The sequence below is a fragment of the Lodderomyces elongisporus genome, chromosome 8 (assembly GCF_030384665.1).
Source record: "Lodderomyces elongisporus chromosome 8, complete sequence".
NCBI lineage: Eukaryota > Fungi > Ascomycota > Pichiomycetes > Serinales > Debaryomycetaceae > Lodderomyces > Lodderomyces elongisporus.
Window position 1 is genome coordinate 574,763 of NC_083680.1, and position 25,689 is coordinate 600,451.

The 25,689-nt window shown below is 38.2% G+C and overlaps 8 protein-coding genes across 8 annotated transcripts; 2 read left to right on the forward strand and 6 right to left on the reverse strand. All coding sequences in view use genetic code 12, as the record gives it.

Moving 5' to 3' along the window:
* Positions 1–276: 276 nt before the first annotated feature.
* On the forward strand, positions 277–3,249 carry NAB3 (nuclear polyadenylated RNA-binding protein 3; the record flags this gene model as incomplete). Its single annotated transcript, XM_001523964.2, has 1 exon — positions 277–3,249. One exon carries the CDS (start codon positions 277–279, stop codon positions 3,247–3,249), a length of 2,973 nt encoding a protein of 990 aa, XP_001524014.2.
* A 506-nt stretch (positions 3,250–3,755) lies between these two features.
* CDC37 (hsp90 co-chaperone Cdc37) lies at positions 3,756–5,456 on the reverse strand (the record flags this gene model as incomplete). The annotated part of the gene is made up of 1 exon (XM_001523965.2): positions 3,756–5,456. The coding sequence occupies one exon, from the start codon at positions 5,454–5,456 to the stop codon at positions 3,756–3,758; it is 1,701 nt and encodes a 566-aa protein (XP_001524015.2).
* Positions 5,457–5,886: 430 nt separating this feature from the next.
* On the reverse strand, positions 5,887–6,246 carry PVL30_005558 (uncharacterized protein; the record flags this gene model as incomplete). Its single annotated transcript, XM_001523966.2, has 1 exon — positions 5,887–6,246. The coding sequence occupies one exon, from the start codon at positions 6,244–6,246 to the stop codon at positions 5,887–5,889; it is 360 nt and encodes a 119-aa protein (XP_001524016.2).
* Positions 6,247–7,134: 888 nt separating this feature from the next.
* PVL30_005559 (uncharacterized protein) lies at positions 7,135–10,293 on the reverse strand (the record flags this gene model as incomplete). The annotated part of the gene is made up of 1 exon (XM_001523967.2): positions 7,135–10,293. The coding sequence occupies one exon, from the start codon at positions 10,291–10,293 to the stop codon at positions 7,135–7,137; it is 3,159 nt and encodes a 1,052-aa protein (XP_001524017.2).
* A 541-nt stretch (positions 10,294–10,834) lies between these two features.
* Positions 10,835–15,877, reverse strand: taf2 (Transcription initiation factor TFIID subunit 2; the record flags this gene model as incomplete). Its single annotated transcript, XM_001523968.2, has 1 exon — positions 10,835–15,877. One exon carries the CDS (start codon positions 15,875–15,877, stop codon positions 10,835–10,837), a length of 5,043 nt encoding a protein of 1,680 aa, XP_001524018.2.
* Positions 15,878–16,276: 399 nt separating this feature from the next.
* PVL30_005561 (uncharacterized protein) lies at positions 16,277–17,848 on the reverse strand (the record flags this gene model as incomplete). The annotated part of the gene is made up of 1 exon (XM_001523970.2): positions 16,277–17,848. The coding sequence occupies one exon, from the start codon at positions 17,846–17,848 to the stop codon at positions 16,277–16,279; it is 1,572 nt and encodes a 523-aa protein (XP_001524020.2).
* A 514-nt stretch (positions 17,849–18,362) lies between these two features.
* On the forward strand, positions 18,363–21,617 carry ILS1 (isoleucine--tRNA ligase; the record flags this gene model as incomplete). Its single annotated transcript, XM_001523972.2, has 1 exon — positions 18,363–21,617. The coding sequence occupies one exon, from the start codon at positions 18,363–18,365 to the stop codon at positions 21,615–21,617; it is 3,255 nt and encodes a 1,084-aa protein (XP_001524022.2).
* Positions 21,618–21,970: 353 nt separating this feature from the next.
* On the reverse strand, positions 21,971–25,198 carry WDR6 (WD repeat-containing protein 6; the record flags this gene model as incomplete). The annotated part of the gene is made up of 1 exon (XM_001523973.2): positions 21,971–25,198. The coding sequence occupies one exon, from the start codon at positions 25,196–25,198 to the stop codon at positions 21,971–21,973; it is 3,228 nt and encodes a 1,075-aa protein (XP_001524023.2).
* Between the last annotated feature and the right edge of the window lie 491 nt (positions 25,199–25,689).

A 25,689-nucleotide genomic window follows, 5' to 3' on the forward strand; every position in this document is an offset into this window, starting at 1 on the left:
TAAAACACTCGAAATCGAACATAAAATCACCAGTTACCCCATTCTCTTCCCAATTCATTTTTTTTTCCTTCTTTGACAACGAGCAGAAAACTTCACGCTAGTTTAATTAGCCTGAACCCAAGACTTTGACCATTAGTCATTATTGTTCTATCTGTTTTATTTTTTTTAATCAAGTAGCTAACGGAAAAGTGGTACATTTTGTGATTTTAAATTTTCTTTTCCATTGATTTCCTCAAAATACAGAAATTAAAAAAGGAAAAATCAAAACCGACTACAATGGAAGTAAGTCCAATATCATTGAGTAAGAAGAAGAAAAAGACTGCAGATGCCAGTGATTCTGTTGGTCATTCTGAAGTTCACATTGACGCAGTTACGGGTACTGGGGACAATGCGCAAGAGCCAAGTAGTAATGTTGACCAGCTATCAAGTGCCCCAAACAAAGTAGAATACACCGACGAATTGAATAAATTGGGTAGTCCAAACAGTGGTGATGTCCAAAAAGTTGGTTTTGAAAAAGATTCTGAAGCAGAAAGTAAGAATTATGCTTTGTCTTTTGAGACTGATGTAAATCAAGCAAAATCGGTACAAACCAACGAAAGCGACGACGATCTGAACGATACCGCATCAGTAGGCAATGATGATTTGGTGGAGCGTGAAGATGTCTCCTCAGTAGATATTGTTGACAATAACAATGATAAAGGAGAAGAAGAAAATCATGAAGAAGAACACGAAGAAGATGACGATGATTATGATCCCGAGAGTTTAGATGATTTGGTGACGGCAAAATCCAAATCTGTGACACCAATAGTAAAAACTGTAAGGTTCAAGGAGGGCCGAGAAGAAATCGAGCCTAGCCCCAATGGTAGTGAAGAAGATATCAGATTAGGCAATGATGATAATGATGAAGATGAAGAAGATGATGATGATCATAGTAATGAAGATAAATACGAGGGTGGCAAAGGCAATAAATCGATATTGTCATCATCGCCAGAAATTGTAGCCTCGTCAAACGCACCACCCTCTTCTTCAGAGCAAAGTGGACAGAGTAGAGAGATGCAAATGATTAAGGACTTGTATGATACTGTACTTTTGGCCGAAACTGAGAAAAACCCCAACTTTGGTAGTTTGTCACCATTTGAGCAGTCACAAATTCTTCTGAAGGAAATGGAGATTAAGTGTGCAGAACTCCAGGATTCTTTTAACAACTACGATCAAGTATACTCTTACAATAAACCATCAAGCAACATAAGAAATTCCATTCCACTAATACCAGTTAATGAATTTTGCCGTCGTCCTAACATAACAATCTCACCAACTAGAGAAGAAGAATCAGAATACAAGGAATTCATTGAACGTGAAAACCGTTTTACAAGATTGCAAGACTGGGACGACTATCCTGACAAACTGAGACTATTTGTAGGTAATTTACCGGCAAACACCATTTCCAAGCGAGATTTGTTTCGTATATTCAACAAGTATGGCGAGGTTGAGCAAGTGCTTATCAAAGGTGGTTATGGGTTTGTACAATTCAAGACCGCTGATGCTTGCGCCGACTGTGTTAAAGGCGAGAGTAATGTTCCATTACATAATAAATACTTGAGATTTGATCCGTCAAAGCCGTTAAAACCCAAGGCAGCCAGTCACAGAGATGCAAATAACGCCTCTATAGCTTTAGACGGAAGAGGGCGTGAAAGAGAAGCACAACAACAACAACAACAACAACAACAACAACAACAGCACGAGAATGAAAAAGATAGTACAGCCCAGAAAGTAGATGACCCGGAAAAAGGAGACATAGAAGAAGAAGAAGAAGAAGAAGAAGATGAAGATGATGAAACAAGCACTCGAAAAAAACAGAAATTAAATCGTGATTGTATTATCGTGATAACTGATAAATCATCAATTTCTTTTGTTCGCAGAGTGCAAAAGGCTATTGCCAATGCTCGTGTTACATTCGATCTAGAAGATGTGGCACAACAGGATCTAAGCGACGTTTTGAGCGAGGCAGCATACTCAGGTGTTCTTGGTGTATGTGTTGTGAAGGAGAATAAGGTGGATGTACAGACGTACGAGGAAAACGACGAAGGCGAAATCAAATTTGACGAATATGCTGATATCGAGCCTGAGGAGGCTAGTGAAGTATTGAAAGCTGCAAAACATCAGCAATATGGCGACAATCTACCAGCATACGAATTTGCCGATTCTAAACAGCTAAATACTGCTCAGAAAGATCGAAATGAGAATCAGCGCAACAATCAAGCTCATTTTGGTCGTAAAAACCAAATGGACAGACAACAGAAGCACAGTCGTGGCGATCGAAACCATGATAGTGGTTTTAAACAGAATCATAATCAAGATTGGAAGCAAAACCACGACCAATTTCTGCAATACTCAAACCCGCAGCAACAATATCCTCTGTTTTCTAGTGTTCCAAGTGTTTCAGGTGTTGCTGTTGGTCCAAACTCAATGTATGCTTCATCTGTATCTGCCATGCCTGCCCAGAATATGCAGCCCCTGCTGGCTTTCCAATTTGGCTCACCACAGATAGCGCCATCTTTTAATCAGTTTGGATCACAGCCTCATACTCAACCTGACTCGAATAACTTGATGCAGATGTTGCAAGGACTAAATCCAAGTCAAGTTCAAAGTATGATTAGCATCTTGCAACAACAAAATCCGCAAGAGACTACTTCGTTCATTGCTCCTCAACAGCAACCAGCGCAACCACAAACATATAGTCAGCCTATAACACAATCGGCTCATCGACCAATGCAACCAATGCAACCTATGCAACCACAACCACAGCCATATAGCCAGTCTACAACGCAACCAGTGCAATTACAACCTTATGGTCAGTCTCCGCCACAACCTCAACCTTATGGACAAGTTCCAAAGATAAATTACAATGAGGGTGGCCATATTGGACGTCGGGGCGATAGTAGAGGAGGACGGAGACCGTCTGGACCCAAGCGCCAAAACCATCGTCGTAACAACTATGGTGGAACCTTAAATGGGCAACTACCATACGGAAATGTACCACCACCCAGCTATGGAGGAATAGGAGGAAGTAACAGTGCCGGATACCAACATCCCCGGAAACAACAGGAGGAGTTTCTAAAGCAGCAAAAACAAAAACAAAATCAGCAGCAACAACAACAACTACAACAGCAACAACAGTCACCTCAAGATCAAGCAAATGCTTTACTTTCTCACCTACAACAGGGGTTGAACCCATACTCACAACAGTAATATCGGTAATCTAGTCGTTTCACTTATTTGATCCTGAATACTTTTAATCTGAAAAAGAAAAAGTGTTTAATTTGGAGCTAATCGCAGCAAATGCGGCTAACAATAAATTGTGCCAATGTTGGTTCTTAACACTTTCTGTTATTGTTATTGTTTTTTATTTTTATTTTTTTTTTTGCTAAACTGACTTTCAAATTGATTCAAATGGGAATTCTATATTTCCATCTGGTTTTTTATTCTCTTAAATCTTATTTGTCTGTTAGATGGTGCAGACGTATACAAGTACATTTTTATTTACTGCAAAAAAGACATGATATCTATTCATATACAAATTCACTACAAAACAACCGATATTCTCATTAATTGTTGTTATTGTTGTTCTTTCTTTGTTGTTTATGCAGATTTCGATTACGAATTCAAATCCAAATCCGAAACCGGGTTCGATTTCTGATCCGATCTTTGTCTTTTTTCTTTCTTTTTTGGTTCTTTTTCTGTAATCATACTCAGTCCTAATCGACTATATCGTTAGTATCCGTTTGTTGTTCAGATACATTTGATATAGCGTCACCTGTTTTAGTAAAGTGATCAGCGTGCTCCTGCTCATTGTATTCTTTTTTCAATTCTTCAAATTCCTGTTCATCTTCCAAGTAACCACTGACACCAATTGCACCACATTCGTTAAAAATTTCCAAAATCTTTTCGGCATCTTCCACTTTTAATTTAGCAAACTCCTTGTTCACTTCATCAAGACTTTGAGTCATGATTGCCCTTTGAAACTCTACTGGTAATTTTGTTTTAAAAATTTCGTATTCTTGCGTACCTTCTTCAGGTATATTGACCGATAAAGTAGTGTTTTCATCCAAAGCACGTAATTGAATCAAGGCTTCTTCGTCGTTTCCATCACCTTCTGTATTTGCTGCTGCAGCACGCTCCTCTTGTTCTTGTTTAATGATTTTACACCTTTGAATAATATGGTTTACAGTATTTGTGAACTCTTCATTGAAAAACGCTTGCATTTTTTCTTCACTTTGGAATTTACTAAAGAATAACTTGATAGCACGGATGGTATCATCGCGGGATGTGTTGGACCCTTTCAATTGCACAATATATTGCAAAATGAGTGCCTGGTGCACAATCTGCTTCAAGCGTGTAGTATTTCCCTCCAATTGAGCATCGAATGCTGACATCATCAATGCATCCTTCTGCTGCTCAGTGCAGATCTTGGTGTGTTTTATGAGGAAGTCTGCGGAATCGGATAAACTCGTCGTTGGTAATTTACCAAACTTTTCAGTCTCCGGTTTAAGTTCCAACTCGTCTAGTATATCCGCCTCAGATTTCTCGCCTGTAGAAACCTGAGCTGTTCTGGAAGAGGATGACGACTGAGATGACGCAGATGGCACAGATGACGCAGATGACGCAGATGACGCAGATGGTGCAGATGACGCAGATGGTGCAGCGTTACCCAAAGTTCTTGATGATGTATTAACAGTTTCGCTGGCTGTGACTGTTTCCTTTTTGGTGGGTTTATTTTGATCCTTGACGTTCCTCTTCCCTTTCTGGCCGTCATCATCATCTTCTTCTTCATCGCCTTTATCTTTATTCATAAAAGATCGATCAAACCCAGTGTGTAAGTCGTCGCTTACAATCAATTGGGCTTTTTGGTACAAAAGGTCGTCCAATTTAATTGTTTGTTTGCTCATAACATCATCGATCTTGGCTCTATGCTCTTTCAAGTATTCTACTAATTTAAATCCGTCAGTCTTTGCATCTGGATGATCGTCCTTGATTTGTATAAGCAAGTCCTCAATCATCTCGTTGTAGCAGGGCGTATTTTCTGTCTCCTCTGGCTCAAAATGCAAATCCTTTAATCCTTTTCTCAAAGTGTCGCCCTTTTCTTTGATGAGCTTTTCATAGTTGAACTTCTCCTTAGGGTCAAACTTGGCATCAAGAGTTTTCATGACCACCTCATTTTCCAAAAACTGTTCAGGTTTGAGTTGTTCAGTCAAGTATTCTACTCTAGTGTTTAGTTTTGCATACATGGTTAATTGCACCAAGATTGATTTGATTTCAATGTTTCGTTGAGCCCGCTTCTCGTGAATATCCCTTTGCTTCCATTTAATGAAGGATTTCTTATCCACATTTGGATGCACCTCAATATCCGAATCATCAGAGATTTCAATCTTGTCCCATTTAGAGTAGTCAATTGGCATATTGAATTGTAATTGATAGATAAGTGGTTCTAACTAGTAATACAATTATAACTTTATCTGTTGATCTGGTTGATATTTTTGTGGCGAGTAGTTGTAAATTCGAATGTTTCCAAAAGCTTCGATCTTCTCCCTCTCTTCCTCTCTCTCTTCTTCTTCCTCTCTCTCTCTCTCTCTCCCGATCTCGACTCCGCTCAATTTGAGTGCGCGGAAAAAAGAGTTCGAGTCAAACACGACGCGGCTTCCTTACAAGTTTTTAAAAAGAGTAATTAATTTTGGCTAGTCAGCTCACTTGCCCGCTTATCAAATACTAGATTCTATTCAATTTCAATGCATTTTATCGTTTTTGTTATTGCTTCTATAAAGAGTATTTATTACCCCATGGTTCAGTCAACAGTTTTTAACTCATCAAAAATCCTTCTTTAACCCAGTTTTAAGCTGTACCGTTTGGTCTCAAACCAGTAAAGAATGCCAATCCGTATCCGGTAGTCTCGAAAGTGATGGTGGTACCCTTTCGAAAGTAGAAAACGTCACCTGGGGAAACACTGACCTTGTATCCTGTCTCGTCGGTCAAGGTGTACTCTCCTTCGACTTCCAAGATGATTTTCATTTCGTCATAATCGTAAGAATACACCAATGGCTCACCTTTCTCTTGCTTGTAGAATCCACATGAAATCTGTTTATCCTTTGGAGCATCGGAAGTGAAAATATCACCCAAAAAGGAATTGTTTCCTGGCGATGGAATTTGTGGTGGCTTGACTTGTTGAGCTTCAGCTGATGGTTTGTATTGCATAGGCATCTTGAATTTAGCGATTATTTAATAGGTTGTTACCTTTTCGTTGTAGGACTAATTAGTTTGATTTTAATTATAAATTCGGTTAAAGTATTTGAAATATATAACCTTAATTTGTTTGATGATAATAGAAAAGAAAGAGAAAAAAAAACAATTGTAGTATTTTTTTAAAAACAGTTTGGAAGACATTTGATCTATATTTATAGAGTTTATTTTGGGGAAACCAGAAAAGAGTTAAAGAGTATAAAGGTAACCTGCTTCATGGGGTGAAGATTGACTTGCAACGAACAAGAGGGATATGCATTACTTGACTCGATTGGGTATAAAGATCCAGTGGGTTGCAAACTTCTAGCGCGATTAAGAAGAGCGGGTAAAAGAAGAGAAGGAGAAGAGAAAAAGAAAAGGAGAAGAAATCGCCAATACGAACTTTGTGTCATGTGATTTGTTTACGGGAAAACAACCCCTGAAAAGGGAAGGTTATTCCGCGCGATACAACAAGATATGACTTTTTTTGAACGAAATAATACGGACCGATGATGTTGATGGTGATGACGATGTTGATGTTGATGATGATGATGATAATCGTATTAAATGTATATGTTGATATAGGATAATGAAACAAGAAGTATTGAATATATTTATTGTCGACCAACGAAAATTTAAAACGTAACAAACGTATTTTGGAAGTTGTCGAAATTCATATAATTTTTGCGTTGATTTTACACAAATTGATGATTACAAAGAAATCCAAAAAAATCTAGAAAAAACAACCTACTAATCCACTTCACTACCTCAGAATTTTTTTTGTTCTCATTGCAAAATTAGAAAATAATGAATAATTAATGAATTTAAATAGAACTCTATCTATAATACCAAACAAAACAACTCCTACCCATCAACTAGAGGAAGACAGGCATCTATACACACATCTACATCTCCCTTATTGATGAAAATTACATCTTTCAAGATATGTGTGTCCAATGTAGGAAACACCTCCCGAAGGATATCATATGCTTTTTTCATCTGCTCTGAATTCACCTCTTCTTGTGCAGGCGCTGGTGGTTGATAAACAGCTTCAGTGGAAAAAGTTTCCTCCTGCAGGATAGATGTATGCAGATTGTTTCTTGGAGGCAATGCTGGTGGTGGAGGTGAAACCATCGTTTTCGCACGACGACGCGGGGATGAAGAAGTAGACGAAGTTGCAGCTGGAGGATGCGAAGAAGAGGATGGTTCGTTTGAATGGGCTCCTGGGTGCTCTGCCTCATTCGGCAGAGGAGATAAGAAATTCGAAATGGATCTCGAAAACATCTCCGCGCTCGACAACAACACACGCGATGGAGAAAGCCCATTGCCAAAACCCAAAGACTCTTCAGACTGCTGAAGACGCTGAAGCGATTCACTGCGTGGAAGAGGATGACGAGGTTTTGGTTGGCTAAGACTTCTTTCTCTAGATTTAGGCAAACTATAGCTTCTTTCGCGGTTCTGGGTCCTTGGATTTAACTTTGATGTAAGAGGAGGCGGTGGTGCCGAATGTTGTCGTTGAATTTCAGCTTCAGCTTCAGCTTCTTCTTTTTCTTCCTGCTCAACCAATGCTCGAAGTTCTTCTTGCCTTGCCCATTCAAGTTCTTCTTCGCGTTTCTCAATCTGTTTTCTCTGTGCTTCCCATGCCTCCATATGCGCATCATATTCCTCTTGTGAAATTGTAATCTCATCTATGCTGATATTATTGATGAAATTGATTGCACCTTGTACAGAAGAAAGATAGTAGCTGGTCTCTCCATGCAAAAGCCATTCCTCTCCACGAAAGTTTTCAATGTAATGAATGTTACTGATCAAATGATCTGTCTTGGCCTTTAATATGACCAAAATAAGCAATGGCACAAACGCATCAGCGTTGGTCTCCATTTTGCTGAGTTTCAAGTAGCTAAAAATAATCTTGCATGAATTTAAAATGCAAATAATTTTGTCTCTTGGTGCACGGTATTTGTTGATCTTGTTCAATTCTTGAATGGCATAATCAAGAAAATTTTGGCCCTCCTTGAGCCTGAGAGTGCTCAATTGAGTCATGTCTATATCAAAATGGGATGCGTTAAGCCAACTGAACTTTTCCAACTGAAGAGCAAACTTTTTGTCATCTAATAAATCATTCTTGTATGCCTCGGGGATTTCCTGATGAAATGAATGTTTTAAAACTTCTGGAGGAAAACATATATCATGTAAACGATTCATGACTAGTTTTTCCAACCCTTCTCGCGAATTTTCCAAGTCAATAGTATCCATAGATTTAAATGGTTCGTACAACTTGAATTTCTCATATATAAATGCTTTAAAGTCGGCAATAACAGTGACTCTTTGATCAGCAGTAAATGTTGCACCCTGTTTAATGTACGAGCCCAAAAACGATCGAATATACCTAACCAACGGATCGGCAGATTTTTTCCTCAATTGAGTTAAAAAAGTTTGAAAATCAAACGACTTGTGGGATTGCTGATGCTGTTCATTTGGATTAACATTATTATTAATATGAATTGCACTTTTGGGCTGATTTTTGCCATCCTCTTGATTCTCAACCAGGATGTGCTTTTCCAAAGATTCAATCGAAGGTTTTTCCAATGGATTTATCTCAATATCCTCATTACCAGTACGATCCGCTTCAGTTCCATCCAACTCAATCAAATCTTGCTTTCGCGCTTGTGGACCCAGAGTCGCCAATTTTGGAAAATCTTCTTGGGTATTTTGAGAACTTGTCGACAATTTATCTTCTTTATTCAAGTGAGTTGTGGATGTATCAGAGCCAGCATGTCTTTCCGATTCAGTTGTCGGCACATTGATAGATCTCATTTCTTTTTTATCCTCCTCCACCTTATTTCCAATTGTATCCTTTTTCAGAGTCTCTTGGGAGTGCAGGTCGGCTTCTAATTGTGCTTTGTTGTCATTGGATTCATTTGTATCAGTTTTTGCTTTGTTAATCGGAACCTTGTCTGTTATCGGATTGTCAACTTTTGGCTCTCCATGACTACCTTCATCTTCTACGCTATCCTTGGGTGGAAAGTATGGTTGCATAGTCATCATCAAGTGAGCAGTGATGTTTACTTTCTCAATGGTTTCAACTCGTTTTTCTCCACTTTTTTCTCCTTTGTCATCTCCCTTACCACCTCCTTTGCAATCACCGCTTTTTTCCTCTTCGTTCATTACATCTTCTTTGCCTTCATAATTTTCAAGTTTTGCAGCTACAGGATACGATGACAGCCCGTCTTTGGTAGCCAGACCCAGCAACAGGTTTGGACCCAGGTCCATCTTTTCTAATTTCAATTCATCATCAGAAAGCTCAGATTTTTCGTTCAAGTTCGGCTCAAAAGTGGACTCCACAGTAGCTTCTTCATCTGCGTGTGTCTCAGAGTTTGAATGAAGATCAAACTTGTCGAATAGTCCAATTAGATTAGTTTTGTTTGAGTTTGTACTTTGCTTGCTTGTTTCGTTGTTCAATGTAACAATTGCAGGTGCTGCAATTGTGGGGCTCAATGTTAATCCCGAAGCGGAGCTCGAAGGAGTTGCTGGATTCCTATCTTGAGCTGTTGACTCGTTCTTACCATCTCGCAAAAAAGACAACGGCACAGGCGACGACTTATTTTCAATGTCAGATGCAGATGCAGAGGTATCGGTACTGGTCTGGGTCTTGGTCTGGGTCTTGGTCTTGGTCTCTGTATTTGTATTTGTATTTGTATTTGTATTTGTATTTGTATTTGTATTTGTATTTGTTTGTTTGGTATTGGTCGCAATCTTTGTATCGGTCAGGGTTTGAGTCTTATCCTTTTCTTTAGCATTTGTGTTGGTGGAAATGCTTGTTTGCATTGCATTAGCATCATTACCTTTAAACGACGTCAAAGCCGCGCGGCTCTTTAATGGCGAGGTGGGTTTTGATTGATGCTCTTTCTTCTTGGAGGTTTGGATTTGCCCCAAAGCTTCACTATCTGCAAGGGTACCTGTTGAGGCCGAAGTAGTGGGACTTGACTTTGAAACACTAAATGCGGGGTTGCTGAAAGACATGTTGTAGCATATGTATGGAATGAAATGCTTGGTTTCAGAGGGCCCTAGAGAGAGGAATGGGAATTGAAGAAAGAAACAGAAAAGGGGTAATGTTGAAATGGAATTGATGGGTGACTTGTAATATCTATAATGAATGATCGTGGATTGAAGTTATAGTTGCGTTGTTTTGTGTTATTTCTTTTACTCTTTGCCGGTGCGCTCGCTTAGTTTTCAGTCTCTTTTCCTCTCTCTTTTTCTTTTTCTTCTTCTTCTTCTTTTTCTTTCTCTTTTATTTTTTATTTTTTATTTTTTTGTTTTTATTTTTTTTTAGTTCTATGTAGTCAATTAATGAGACCAATTTCAGAAACTGATTACATGATACGAAACAAAATAGTTTAGAGAGGAATTCTATATATAATTTAATCAAATGAAATATCGCTTTATGTATAAATACTGTTCCGATAATATCACATCGAAGCGTGCGTGAGTGCATGTATGTATGTGTGTGTGTGGATATTATACTTCTATTCATACATATATACATATATGTCCTTTTACTCGTCTATTTTTTAGCGCCACCAAAATGAATGTAAACTTTTGGCCTATTCTTTTTACCGCCATTACCCATCATTGTCAGTTTTTCATTCTTTCGACGTATATCATTCTTGCGCGATTCGAGCTCCTTAGCCGATTTGTTTCCATCGGAGCTTGAATTTGCCGGGGAGGGCAGAGATCTTGTGCTACTTGGCGTGTCTGTCGTAGGCGTGATCGCTCTGGAAGTGTATCCTTTTCCTTCCTTCGAATTATCCAGCCTCTTTTCAGGGCTACTTGATCGCTTCTTTTCCATTTTTATACGTGGAATCTGTTTTGATGGCAGATTCAGGTCACGAGAGTAAAGCTTAATAGGGCTTTGACTTCTGCTTGATTCTCGACTCTTTGTCGTTGAAATTTCTCTAGACAAAGACAGCGAATTCGAAGTATCAGCAACATTAGTAACAGTAGGCAGATTAGAAAGTTTAGTAATACTAGCCAGGCTAGCAATATCAAAGGCATTAGATGTATCGGTAGCAGCACTTGTAGCAGTACTGGTATCAGCACTGGTCGCAGTATCGCTGTCAAATGGAACAACAGATGTCGCAATCTTTCTTCGTTTTGTATCAATTTTAATGTAACGATGCACTTTGGGTACACTCACATGTCTCTTTGCAAACCGAATCTTAACACTTGTACCGTCAATCGACACAAGCGAACTATTTATAGCTCTTCGATTATGTGCCTTAATTTGGCGTAATTTTTCACTGGGTAAAGTAAACTTGACCATTCCAGGCTCTTGAATATTGCGCGAAACTAATAGAGGTCCCATTGGCTTTTTCTGTTGTTTCTGTTGATGTTGTTGTTGATGCGGGGTCTGATGGTTATTCAATAGCAGTGATGATGACAATGGCGACAGCGGCAGCAAATTCGTCGCTGATTTCTCTTTTTTAACCACAACAGGTGTCTTACTCTTTCCGTGACTGTTTGTCAAATCTATAGCTTTAAGGGATAATTTTAGTGGAGTTTTTTGCGTGGCAACCTCTTCCTTTACACGTGGTGGCAAATTTGATGCTGACTTTCTTGATAATAATTGAATCTTAAATCGTCCTTCTCTGCGTAATGTTACAATACCATCGCCAACTTCGCGAGCTACAACTTTCTTCTTCAATTCCTTTACAGGCAAACTAGGGATTGGTAACTTGACTATGAGGGAATCCCTTTGAGCAAACAAGATTTCGCAAATTAAAAACACATTACGTTTTTCATAAGCACTCAAAAGCGAAGTGTGAAGTAACTCCCACATAATTGCTTTGAGACTGTTATTCTGAAAAAATTCTTTCCTAATCAACTCAACTGATCCCTTGATGGTTGCTCGAGCAATCATATCGTGTTTAGCCTTCATATTGGAAGTTTGGCCCTCATCAATGATGATACGACTCAGTTGTTCAACACCAATATTTGTGGAGTCACCAACTCTTTTATTAATATTTTCATTAACATCATTCGCAACAAACTTCCCATGAACAGCAATAAGTACAAGTGATTCAACCAATGTTTCAATCAATTTTCTGCGGTAAGTTGGACGAGAGAAATTAAGTATTGTGACCTTTAAATAATAATTCAATAAAGCTTTTGATTCAAAACCACCCATAAGCAAAAGACCTTTGAAAGCACGAACTCTGCTTTCCATTGGGTGCTTATCCAAAGTCATGAATAAAAGGTCCTCTTTCGATAACGAATGCGCACCCACAAGAACCATCTTCATTTTGGCTTTGAAACAAGCAACCTGTAAAATCCTATTGTGCGATGGTCGCCATTCATCGAGTTTTTGAAGCCTTGAAACCTCCAGAAATACCTTGTTAGCAAATTGCTTATCTTTTTCATCAACCATATCGGAACGCCAGCCACTTATAGCGCTTCGTGTGAGAGAAAATATTAGCTTGCTCACGTACTGAGAATCTTGGAATTCATTCATGGAATTGTCATTATACTTGACCAAATCATATAAAAGGTCACGCACAATTGTTGGCACTTTTCCTTCACTGTCGGTGACTCTACTGAGAGTATCGGGAATTGCTGTTTGTATAAGAAATGCTTGGATATCTGCGAAATCATTCGATTTCGGTATCGAACTGCCTGGAAAGCAGTGCAAGTATTTAAAAGCTTCAATTAAGTATTTGATTCCAAGATAATTAGTTTGCTGATTTGACGCCGGGGAAGCCAATGCTTGGGCTGCAGCAATTCGAACACCATAAAAGTACCTCTTGTCGAAAAGCGTCCTAACCAACGCGGTACAGTACACTGTATTGAGTCTCTCTACTGACGCAAAGTACTGGATTGCATCATATTGCGCTTCAACATCACGATCGTATATTAATTGCGACCCAAACATATAATCAGGTTGACGAACTTCAATATTGGCGATCCACTCAAAATCAACATCACCTCTAATCCATTCAAAAGGCAGTGTCGCGAGTGACTCCTCATCGCGCCGTTCCCAATCTTGCAAAGCAAACAACTTCTTTGCTTCCTCCGGTACTGCATCGCCAAATTGATTAAATGGGATTCCCGGGTCGACACCATCATCTTTCTTCTTAATTTTCCGCACTTTTTTATTTAGCTGAAGATCAATTGTGGTTTTTACTTCTTTAATGTGAATGATATGTTCATATGGGGTTCCATCGGATTCATGGACTCTAATGGTCATCGGACCAGTAAACAAATTTTGTCGTTGCAGAAGGGGCTCATCATTCAACTCAAAAAGAGCATCATTCATATATGTATCCTTGTCCAATTTTCTCTCCCGCCTATCGTGTTGTTGCACTTGTCGTATAGTCATTTCAAGCATCCCCTTTTTCTTGTTAAACCTTTGCGTGATCACAAAGCTTGGTGCTCCAGCACCAAAGACCCATTGCTTAAAAAAAGCATCCAATTTATTTCGGTTTACCTTCTCACACACATGTTGAAAATGATCACAGCTTAAAGTGCCATTTGGTAATTCACCAGACATGGCCTGCAAAAAAAGTTTTGGGATGACTCGCAACATACCAAATGACTTATCAGTTTTGGTCATTCTGTTGTCCAAGATGAAAAAAACGATGGGCGCTTTCAACCTAACAAATTCAAAATCAAGATTCGATACCGGAAACTTCAAAAACGGTACACCAATCGGTCTTTTGTTGAAATCTTCCTCGACTATGCGTTTCGTCATCATCTTAATTTTATATCGATATTCATTACTTCCCATGAGGTGTTTAATATATGATATAGCCATAAAACCAGCCATACCAATCGTCAACCACATATCGTTAAAAGTATTCGGTACAATATTGACACCAGACCACTGGGCTGCCATGGTCTCAAGGAGAATATCAGTTGTCACAAACATGGGCTCAATCAAATCGGGAGGATATAATAGAGACGATGACAAGATTGATAGCCCCGCATAGGAGTTGGCTTGCTGTGGTGAAAACCGAACAAATGCCATGCTATATGAGCTAAACGGGAATGAACCAAATTCGTTCAGAAAGTAGTCAAGCGCTCTTGGCGCAATAGCACAGGTTGTTTTTGCCAAATCAAGGTCGTCTTTGAGACAATAGATTGTTAATGGGGTAGATATTTTAGCTTTTTCTTCTGCTTCGTCAATATCGAGACTGGTTTCTGATTCATCGTTATCATCGTGTTGCAAGCCTGCTGACAAGACAAAGTATTCAAAGCACCCTACAGCCCACCCTATATGAACAGCAGCGACAGAGTTGAAGATAGACCACGACACAACCTTTTTGGATAAATCGATAGGATGGGGAGTTTCTTTGACATTACTGGAATCACCCGAGCAAACGACCAAATCAGTGTTTTCATCATTCTCTTGTTCTTCTTCTTGTTCTTGTTCTTCTTCCTCCTCCTCATCATCATCGTCCACTTCATCATCATCATCATCATCTTCTTCTTCTTCTTCTTCTTCTTCTTCTTTTTCTTCTTCTTTTTCTTCTTCTTTTTCTTCCGCCTCTTCGTCATCATCGTCCTCCTTGTCGTCGTGATCTCGCTTTCTTTTATTTCCAACCTTGTTTCTTTCCTGTCCTTTTCTATTTTTCGTTTTCAAAGTTTTTGTCCTTTCCTTTTGTTTCCCAATTTTTTCTCGGTACAACTGCGACTTGGTGTATCTAATAGCTTCCTTCGAGCCAATGATTCGAGGATTGCCTATGTCGCGAACACTTCTGGGCAAGCTCAACTCTAAGGACCACGTATTTCGGCTTGATAAATTATCAACACAAGGGACCCATGAAGAGGTTGAAACATTGAATTCTGTGTTTGTAGTATATGCATGCCAATTAGTTTTCTCAATATCATCGTTGGTTATAAAACTCACTCCATTTTGTGGATTCTTTACCTCATATTCAATTTTGATAGTTATCGGAGAATAAATCTCACCCGCAGTTGTTTTAGACTTTAGATGAGACGGCGTCATTGTATTCGCATGACTGCCTCGAGGCGTATTCAATGCACTGCGATCCGTCAATTCAAACTTCATATTTTCGGGCAACAAAATCTTGAGCTCTTGTGTACTTCCCAGTATTTCTGACCACAAATCAACCCCTTCTTCAGTATGCTGGTAATTTTCATGGAACATGTACCCCAACTTTTGTTTAATGAGGTATGTCTGGTGGATACTGATCTTATCTGTATACATATCAAAGATACCATCCATACCCGGCGCTACTCCTTCACTATTATTGCTCTTGTTCAAGTATAGGAAATCGTCATGAATATAATTATGGTGACGTATTCCATTTATGTAAATGGCATTGATTTGCATTTCACGACAATCCAACTTAACAACCTTTAGTTTACTGGTAAGTGGTACAATAGTTAGTTCCGTTATTCCTTCAATTGAATTAGACGCTAGATCCACATCGATACTAATCTTTTGATGAGCAACCGTGAACATCTGCTGCACAGGAGGAGGCAAATTAGAAGTTTTGGTGGGCAACCTCGGCCGAGATGCAAAGCTCGGAGAGTTGGCCAATCTCAGCATCTCTCCTTCTTCAACATGATGAAAGTAAGATGGCATTCCTTCATGGATTTATAATCTGGGGGTGTATAATAGTAAAAAAAAATATTACAATGAACTTTAGTTGCAGAGGTTTAAAAAGAGAAATTCCTGTTTGTCTCGTACTTTCCGTTTCTCATTTTCGTGCTGAGAGCGCAAAAAAAAAAAAAAAAAACGAAAAAAAGAAAATAAACAAAAAAAGATTAAACAAAAACCGAATAAAGAAAAAAATTTAAACTATATTCATACATATACGTGAATGTACAGTACATATATTGCATATACATTCGGTATCAAAGTCACGTGATACATATATACATATATATATACAAACACATATATATATATAAATATACAAATATATAAACATTTCAAAATTATCTAGCAAATGCTTCATTTGAAGTAATATGTTCTACCACTCTAACTCTTAATTGAAGACAGAAATGCAGAATTGTAACCGAATCTATTCTCCTTAATCTTCCATCTCAGTTGTAATGTGTGGCTTTCATAGCCTAATGTAGGAAAACTCACAATGGTTCCATCAAAAAAAACTACCGGTAATGTATTCAAACTCGTATTGAATTTGAACGAGTCAACAGAATCTCTTAATGATTCATCAATTAATGATTTCATCGACTTGTGATCATATGGCACAACCTCAATATCCACCTTCTCGTGAGGAGTGTTGCACTTGAATGAGAGCCAGTACCTTTTGCCAAATAAGCGCCATTTTGACCATGCACCATTCATCACAGATTGTTGCCATCGATATTTTTGCAACTCGCAACGAGAATGTGGAGCATGTGTAATCTCGATGAAAACTGTAGGAGAGAGTGCATTATAGGTCACATGAAAAATAAAATTCATCAAACTGAATTTCTTGGAGCCCAGATTTCCTGCACGGACAAAAGCTTCCATTCGAGGCAATACAAGTCTTTCAAGTTTTGCATAAGCCCAGTGGTAGTGGTTTAACGTGCAGTATGGATACAAGATTTGGTAAAAAAACCTGCTAGTTACAATATTATTAGGATTTAGAAGCAATTCTCGGGGCAATTCAACACTTAGCTTACCTATTGCTGGTTCTTTCTTCAAGTGACCATTTCTCACTAGTATTTGATGTAGTAAGTTGGCTTTGTCCTCGAACGTTTCCACTAAAGAAACACATTCATTATGTGCAGCAGCAAGCTCTTCTTTCATTATGTTTGCATACGGAAATGTAGTTGGGGGTGGTGGGTTGGGTGTATCATGGCGACTTGTCGATATATTATTTCCACTTTCATGTTTATTGAGCATATGTGGAAGAGTGACACCAAATACTTGTCGCAAAAAGTTTCGTCGCGTAAGTTTTGGATTCTTGTTTGTTGGGTCTATAACATATGGGATGTTATGCAATTCACAAGTTTTTACAATATCATCTTTGTAAAAATCCAAAAGCGGCCTTACTAAAAAAACTTGTCTATCCTTGGTTTCCAGTGGTGGAAGATCTCGACTCGACGGTAAGGGCGAGACCTGACGTGTTCCCGCCAACCCATAGATTGAGGAGTTTCCTTGTAATCTTTGTACAAAAGTTTCAACTTGATCATCCTTGTGATGTCCAAGAAACAAAAACGGAATACGTTTCTCACAACACAAATCATTTAGAGCTTCAAAACGTTTTATTCGTGCAATCTCCTCAAAATTGGTGAAAAGCTTTGGGTCGGCATCTCCATAATCAAGTGATTTAATAGAATGCTTTATACCCCAGTTGTTCATAGTAGGTGTTAGTTTTTGCGCCTCAACTTTAGAACCTGCTCGAAAGCTATGGTCAATCGTTATGGCATGTATCTTCAATCTGTTGTTCATCAATTGTTCATTAGTCGTCTTCAACAACCAGCTCAAGAGCATGGAATCAGGCCCACCAGAGAGCCCAATGCCAACTTTTGTAGGAACATTTTCTAAGCTACCAAATACTCGTCGAAGAACTTCTCCAAATTTTTCTACTTTGATAGTCATACAACAATGTTGCTGAGTATACTCTTTTCAACTAGCATGGTATTTTTCAATCAACAAAGTAATCATTAACTCTAACATCGGATGCAAATGCGAGAAAAGAAAGCTCTAAAAAAATAAAAAAATAAAAAAATAAAAAAATAAAAAAATAAAATAAAAAAAAAAGAAAGATGAATCACAAGTGCAATAGAAACCTAATAGTAATTATTGAATCGCGCGACCAATATAAAGTATGGCACATTCAAGCAGAACAACACCACCAACAACAAAAAATATGAGAAGAAAGAAAAAGGAAGAGGAAAAAAAAAAATAAGATTAAAAATAAGAAAGAAAGAAAAAAATTTATTAGTCAGAATTGAAAAATTCCAAATCTCAAAATACAAAACATCCTTAGACTGTAGACATAAAGATTACATACCTCTTCTAAAAATACGAAAAGCTGTAATTAGTCAACAACGACAACAACAACAACAACAACATTAACAAACCACAGTAATAATAATAAAAAATTAAAGCTATGGGAGATTCAGCTAATGATGCCACCCCACAAGGTGCCTTCAGTTTCCCCAAGGAAGAGATTGAAGTTATCAAAAAGTGGGATGAAGTTGATGCTTTTCAAAGGTCATTAGAGTTGACCAAGGATTTACCACCATTTGCCTTCTTTGACGGTCCTCCATTTGCCACTGGTACCCCACACTACGGTCACATGTTGTCATCTACCGTGAAGGATATCATTCCACGTTACGCCACAATGAATGGTCACCACGTTGAGAGAAGATTTGGATGGGATACACACGGTTTGCCCGTGGAGCATGAAATTGACAAAAAGTTGGGCATCACTTCGAAAGAAGATGTTTACGCAATGGGTATCGACAAGTACAACGACGAATGTAGATCTATTGTCATGAGGTATGCCGATGAGTGGAGAAGCACCATTAGAAGATTGGGTAGATGGATCGATATGGATAACGACTACAAAACTTTGTATCCATCATTTATGGAATCTGTATGGTGGGCTTTCAAAGAGCTTTTTGAAAAAGGAGCCGTTTATAGAGGATTAAGGGTCATGCCTTACTCAACAGGCTGTACTACTCCATTGTCAAACTTTGAAGCTCAGCAAAACTATAAAGAAGTTAATGACCCTGCCATTACCATTGCTTTCCCATTGGTCGATGACCCAGACACTATTTTGGTTGCTTGGACAACAACCCCATGGACTTTGCCAGCAAACATTGCATTGGCCGTTAATCCTACATTTACTTATGTCAAGATTTACGATGAAAAAGCCAAAAAGTACTACATCTTACTTGAAGAGCTCATCACTACTCTCTACAAAAAGCCAGCGCTGGCCAAATACAAAGTAGTGGAGAAGATTCCAGGTGAGAAATTGGTTGGTTTGAAATACGTGCCATTGTTTGATTACTTTTACGACACTTTTAAAGACCACGGTTTCAGAGTTATTCCAGGTTCATACGTTACCAACGATTCTGGTACTGGTATTGTCCATCAATCTCCATCATATGGTGAAGACGATTTCAACTGTGCTACTGCTGCTGGTGTCATCAATGAAAACAGACCTCCTCCAAGTGTTGTCGACGATGTCGGTAAGATGACTGCAGATGCTAAATTGGTTGCGGGAATGTACTTTAAGGATGCCGACAAGGTTATTATCAAAAAGCTTGTTGAAGAAGGAAGAATTTTGGTAAACTCACAAGCCAAGCACTCGTACCCATTCTGCTGGAGATCTGATACTCCATTGATGTATAGAACTGTTCCTGCGTGGTTTGTTAGGGTTGGTGATGTCATTCCCGGAATGTTGGAGAATGTAGAAAAAACTAATTGGGTTCCATCCCATGTCAAGGAGAAGCGTTTCTCCAATTGGATTGCCAATGCCAGGGATTGGAACGTTTCTAGAAATAGATACTGGGGTACACCAATCCCTATCTGGGTGAGTGAAGATTACGAGGAAATGGTTTGTGTTGGTTCCATTGAAGAGTTGAAGGAATTGTCTGGCCGTGATGACATCACCGATATTCATCGTGAAAGTATTGATTCCATTACAATCCCATCTAAAAAGGGTAAAGGTACTTTGAGAAGAATCGAGGAAGTGTTTGATTGCTGGTTCGAGTCTGGTTCGATGCCATACGCTTCGAAACACTATCCTTTTGAGAACAAGCAAAAGTTCTTAGACGCATTCCCAGCCAACTTTATCTCTGAAGGTTTGGATCAAACCAGAGGTTGGTTTTATACCTTGACCGTTTTGGGAACACACTTGTTCAACACTGCTCCTTACCAAAACGTTATTGTTACAGGTATTGTTCTTGCAGCTGATGGTAAGAAGATGTCCAAGAGATTAAAGAATTACCCAGATCCTACTTTGCTTTTGGAGAAATACGGTGCTGACGCTTTAAGATTGTATTTGATCAACTCTCCAGTGTTGAGAGCTGAAACCTTGAAGTTCAAAGAGGAAGGTGTTAAAGAGATTGTGACCAGCGTGCTTTTGCCATGGTACAACTCATACAAGTTCCTCAAAGACAGTGCCGACTTGTTTGAAAAGAATACTGGCGACAAATTCATCTACAGTGCTGATTTGAAATCAGATAATGTTATGGACAGATGGTTATTGGCTTCTATTCAGTCCTTGATCCAATTCATTCACGAGGAAATGAAAGGTTACAGATTATACACAGTTGTGCCAAGATTACTTCAATTCATTGATGACTTGACAAATTGGTACATTAGATTCAACCGTCGTAGAATTAAAGGTTACTCATCTGATGACGTGAATGACACCAAAAACGGTCTCAACACCTTGGCTGAAGCATTGTTGATTTTGTCTAGAGCAATGGCACCATTTACTCCATTCTTGGCTGATGGTATTTACCAGAGAATTAGACAATTCTTTACCAATGACTACTTGACCAAGATTGGTGTTAATCCAGAAGCCAAAGAATTTGAGTCGGTTCACTTTTTATCTTACCCATCGGTCAGAGAAGAATATTTCGATGAAGAGATTGAGGTTGCAGTTTCAAGAATGCAAAAAGTTATTGATTTGGGAAGAAACATTAGGGAAAAGAATATGATTTCATTAAAGACACCTTTGCAAAGCTTGGTCATTATCAACTCTGATCCTAAGTACCGTAAGGATGTTGAGTCCTTGAAGGAGTACATCAGTAGTGAATTGAATGTCCGTGATATTGTCATTACCGAGGATGAAGATAAATACGGAGTTACATATTCACTTGCAGCTGACTGGCCTGTTCTTGGAAAGAAATTGAAAGGTGACTCTAAAAAGGTCAAAGCAGCCCTTCCAAAGGTTTCTTCAGAGGCAGTCAAGGAATTTGCCAAGACCGGTAAGATTGATGTTGATGGAATTGTTTGTGTTAAGGAAGACCTTCAGATTGTGAAAGGTTTACGTGAAGGAACTGCCGGACTCGAATGCCGTTCCTCATACGAGACATTGGTTTTGTTAGATACAAACTTGCATCCTGAGTTGGAAAGTGAAGGTTTGGCAAGAGAGCTTCTTAATCGTATCCAAAGATTGAGAAAGAAGATTGGTCTTAGCTCCACAGATGATATAATTGTTGGTTACGAATTGGTTGAAGACAAGATGAACTTCAAGGATGTTGTTAGTGCCAACGAGGAGTTGATTCTCAAAACAACTACTTACCCATTGAAAGAAGTTAAAGGCGACGAGAAAGATGCTATTGCTACCGAGGAGCAAAAGATCAACGATACTATTTTCAAATTGCTGTTATTCAAGTTAGAATAATGCTTTAGAAGAAATGGGTACAAATAAAAAAAAATAATCAAAAATAATTAAAATCTAAAGTTTATAGAAAAATACAAAGCCTAATAAAATTGAAGATTGCCAAAAAAAAAAAAAAAAAAAGAAAAGAAAAAGAAAAAAAAATTATTGAACAACAAAATATGTAGCATTTTATTTCTCATTAGGTTATGACTTGTTTACCAATTAAACATAAGTTTATAAATACATAAATACATAAATACATAATTTTACAGGTTGATTTAAATTAAGTACCTAAACTGTTTAAACTTTCTATTGTTTTGTAATGTAAGCACAAGAATAGATAAACTGATGAATAGCCAAATTATTCCCTCTGTTTATAAATTTAATTTGTTTACCGATATACCTGCACCACCCACAACTAAGAGATCATCAATTACATCACAGCACCCTGTATCGGCAACAGTTGTAAATTTGGCCAGGATACAGTTCAAACTTTCACCAATGGACCAGACGCGCACAATCTGATCAACAGACGCAACAACAACTTTCAGTTTATCAACCTGTGCAATTGATGTAATCGTAGCCGATGATGCACTAGGTTCAAAGCTAATTAGCTCAATTTGCAAATTTGAGTTTCCTGTGCTTTCAACCAGTGTATGAATCTTACTCAAGCCTAACGCATTATCATCTCCACCAGTTACTACATGCACATAATTGTCATGATTTATCAAACAAATGGCCTTGACTCCACTTTGATGTAATCTTTTCGTTACCTCCAACTGTGGAGCTTTAGGATCATCAATGTTCCATATAGTTAAACAACCATCTGTTGTGGCAATAATGAGGTACTTTGAATTGTTCAAAGTAAACAATTGACAGTTCAAAATACAACAGGACGAATAGTTCCACTCACTAATCATTTCAAACGCATTAGTCTCTTTACAGATTTTCCACAATTTGATTTTAGAATTTGAAAACACAGTCACAGCAAAAATGTAGGTATTGTGTTCCTCGGCGTCAAAATCCATCACTCTCAAGTCCAAAACCGCCTTGTCTGATTTTAACCTCGCCATCTCTTTCAACAATGGTACATCATCAAACCAATTTAATTCCCAAATAAAAAACTCTTCATTAGCAGCAGAGCTAAGCACGTAGTTCTCGTTCAAAAATTTGACTTTTTGCATACCGGATATGTGATTATTCATACTCCACACACCTTCAACATTGCCTGTGCTAGGAGTCATTTTACTTAGTGCAATAGTCGAATCTTCCGCAGATGTTACAAGCAACCTAGTGCCATCACTAAAAGTTTGTCGCAGAATATTCAAGTCACGGATCTCTCTTCCATGTACACCGTTATGTATAAGTCCGTAATTTTGGTTGAAAAATCTCCCTTGAAAATGACAAACATACACATCACTTTTGAACAGGTATACAAAACTAAAGTTTGTATCAGACTGTTTGAGAAATTTGAAATGACGATGGCCATTGCCACCACAATATTGGCTCATAATTTCGATTTGTTTGGTCTCATTCCATACATAAAAGTAAGAGGATTTGAAACCATAAAGAATCAAATCCTTATTATTGTCGTCAAAATAACCACCTTCGATAAAGCCACGAGTGAGTTTGTTTTCGTGTAAAATTTTGAGGTTTAGGTCAGCAAACTCTTGTTGTACTTCTGATTGTAGCTCCAGATGAAGGAGCTTTTCTGATCTTGTCACCCTCGCCAATAAATAGGTACCATCACGTGCCAACACAAGAACATCAAAAAATCCTTTTTTTGAATTTACGATTGACACCGAGCTCACAGAATCTCCTTGAGCAATTTTCTTCAAATTCAAGCTATTTGATGTCTCTGTAAGGTCTACAACAGCAATTGTCATTCTCTTCGATGCCAAAATTATACATTGATTGGATGCATCAATTGCCATTGCAGTCAATGGGGAGTTGAACAGCGATTTCGGGATTTCCTTCAAACGCACAATTTCAAAATTACCGTTTTCATAAATAAATTCTTTTAAAAGAAATGGTATTTTGGGGTTTGGCGATTCTAAAAGAACGTGAAAACTACCATTGTTTTTAGCAAAACACAACATGTTGGTGATCTTCATTTCCATGGGACTCGCAAGCCACTTTTGTTGTGCAACTGGCACTCTTGTATTCTCGCTGAAAGTAATACAAAGTATATTTCCTGCACGACTTGCAATCAACACTGTATTTGCTTCATTGAATGCATGGACTATTCCAAATCCATTCAATGCTTCATAATATGCCAAATGCTCACATTTTCGTGTTTCGTAGTGATAAACAAATACATGACCATTCAGCGTAAGACATACTAATATTCTCAGTTTGGTCAACTCCACATAATCTCGAATGAAATCATTGGATTTGAACTCGATGCCATCCGTAGATAATGAAAAGTCATCGATGGTCAACTTGGTGGTCACTTGGTTCTTTTCCGTTAGATCATGTACTCGTACTCTACCATCGGCACCTCCTGTGCAACAAATATTCAAATAAACATCATCTATATCGCCGCTCCAAACATGTTTTCCCCTATGACAATTCTCGACAATTTTCAATTGTTTCAACTGATCAGTTGAATCGTATTCCCATGTGCGCAAAGTACAATCTTCACCTATACTCATGATTTTTACACTATGCTTGGGTTTGCTACTCTTAACCACTACACCATCAATACCTTCAAGTGTTTCCTCCATGTGTTCTTTTTGCTGCTGTTGCTCAAGATCGTACTCAATTTCATATTCATATTCTTCATCAATTGATGTTTCTGCGCTGCTGCCTTGCCTATTTTTATCTTTCGGTTCTTGCCCAAGCTGTACTCCATGCTTGCCAAATTCCAAATTCCATATTCTAGATCCGTGTCCCCAACCAGTAGCCATTAAATGCGCAGTGTGCATGTCATACAATTTTATACTACGATCATCTGAACACGAAATAATATATTTCCCATCGGGACTTATCTTTACTCCAAAGATGGAACCCTCATGATCATTCAATTTATGGACAATCCTTTGGGTATGTAAATCCCATACAAGAACTCCATTCATTACCGTCCCTGCCGCAATGTATATCTTGCCATTGGAAAGTACATCAATTGAACCGCTGTACAATATGGACTTTTCTCCGCAGTGTATTTTTTGGAGTGCAACCAGTTCCTCATCTTCTTTGAAAATATTCACTTGATAAATCATGTTGTATGCATTCAATAACAAGACCGTATTATCATTCAATATCGTGGAGCAAATGATCCACTCGTGAATCCCCATCTCCTTTCCCATCACATCTAGCAGATCGAGGTCGAACACCATAAATGACTTAGCTCCGCTAACAATGCATTTGCGCAGTACGGAGTTTACAAAGATGGAATGGATTTTGTTTCGTTTAAACAATTGCTTACTGAATATACGACGGATCTCATTGGTGCCGGTGGGGTGTACTCGGTAAATGTGAAGAATTGGTCCGTAGCCAACTAAAATGTAATCCTCAAAAAGTTTTATGCAAGTAACAGGACCATAGTGAGATATTTGTGTGACGTGGTCTTCATTAAGGGAGGAAATATTATTAATAGTCATCGTATACCTTAGATCAAATTCGATGGTGGTATAATGTTTTCATGCTTTGTCTGTCCTAATAATTATTGAAAAATTCCCAAAAAAAAAAAAAAAAAAAAAAACCGAAAAAAAGCGAAAAAAAGGTCTCAGAGTAGATGCGAGTGAGTGGACTTTGCAACTAGTAGATTATCTTGGAGTTATTTTTTTTTTTTTCAAAGCTTCACTTTCTTTTTTTTTGTTCTCTTCTTCTGAATACTTGGCAGCAAAATGAAAAACAAGGAGCGGTATTTAACATATCTACGCTAGTTGTTGTTTTCTTATCCTGTAATCTAAATATCCAAATTGCTTTCTGCTTTTTTGTACGAAAACATATAAATTACATTCTGTTTTTTGTAAAAAGGGCCGAAAGAACTGAATTTTTCCAATTCTAATTTTTTTTTCATTCTCATTGTCCTATACTCAAGGCTTGTATAAATAAGTCGATTTTTCCTTTTCTTGTTCACTCTTTTCTG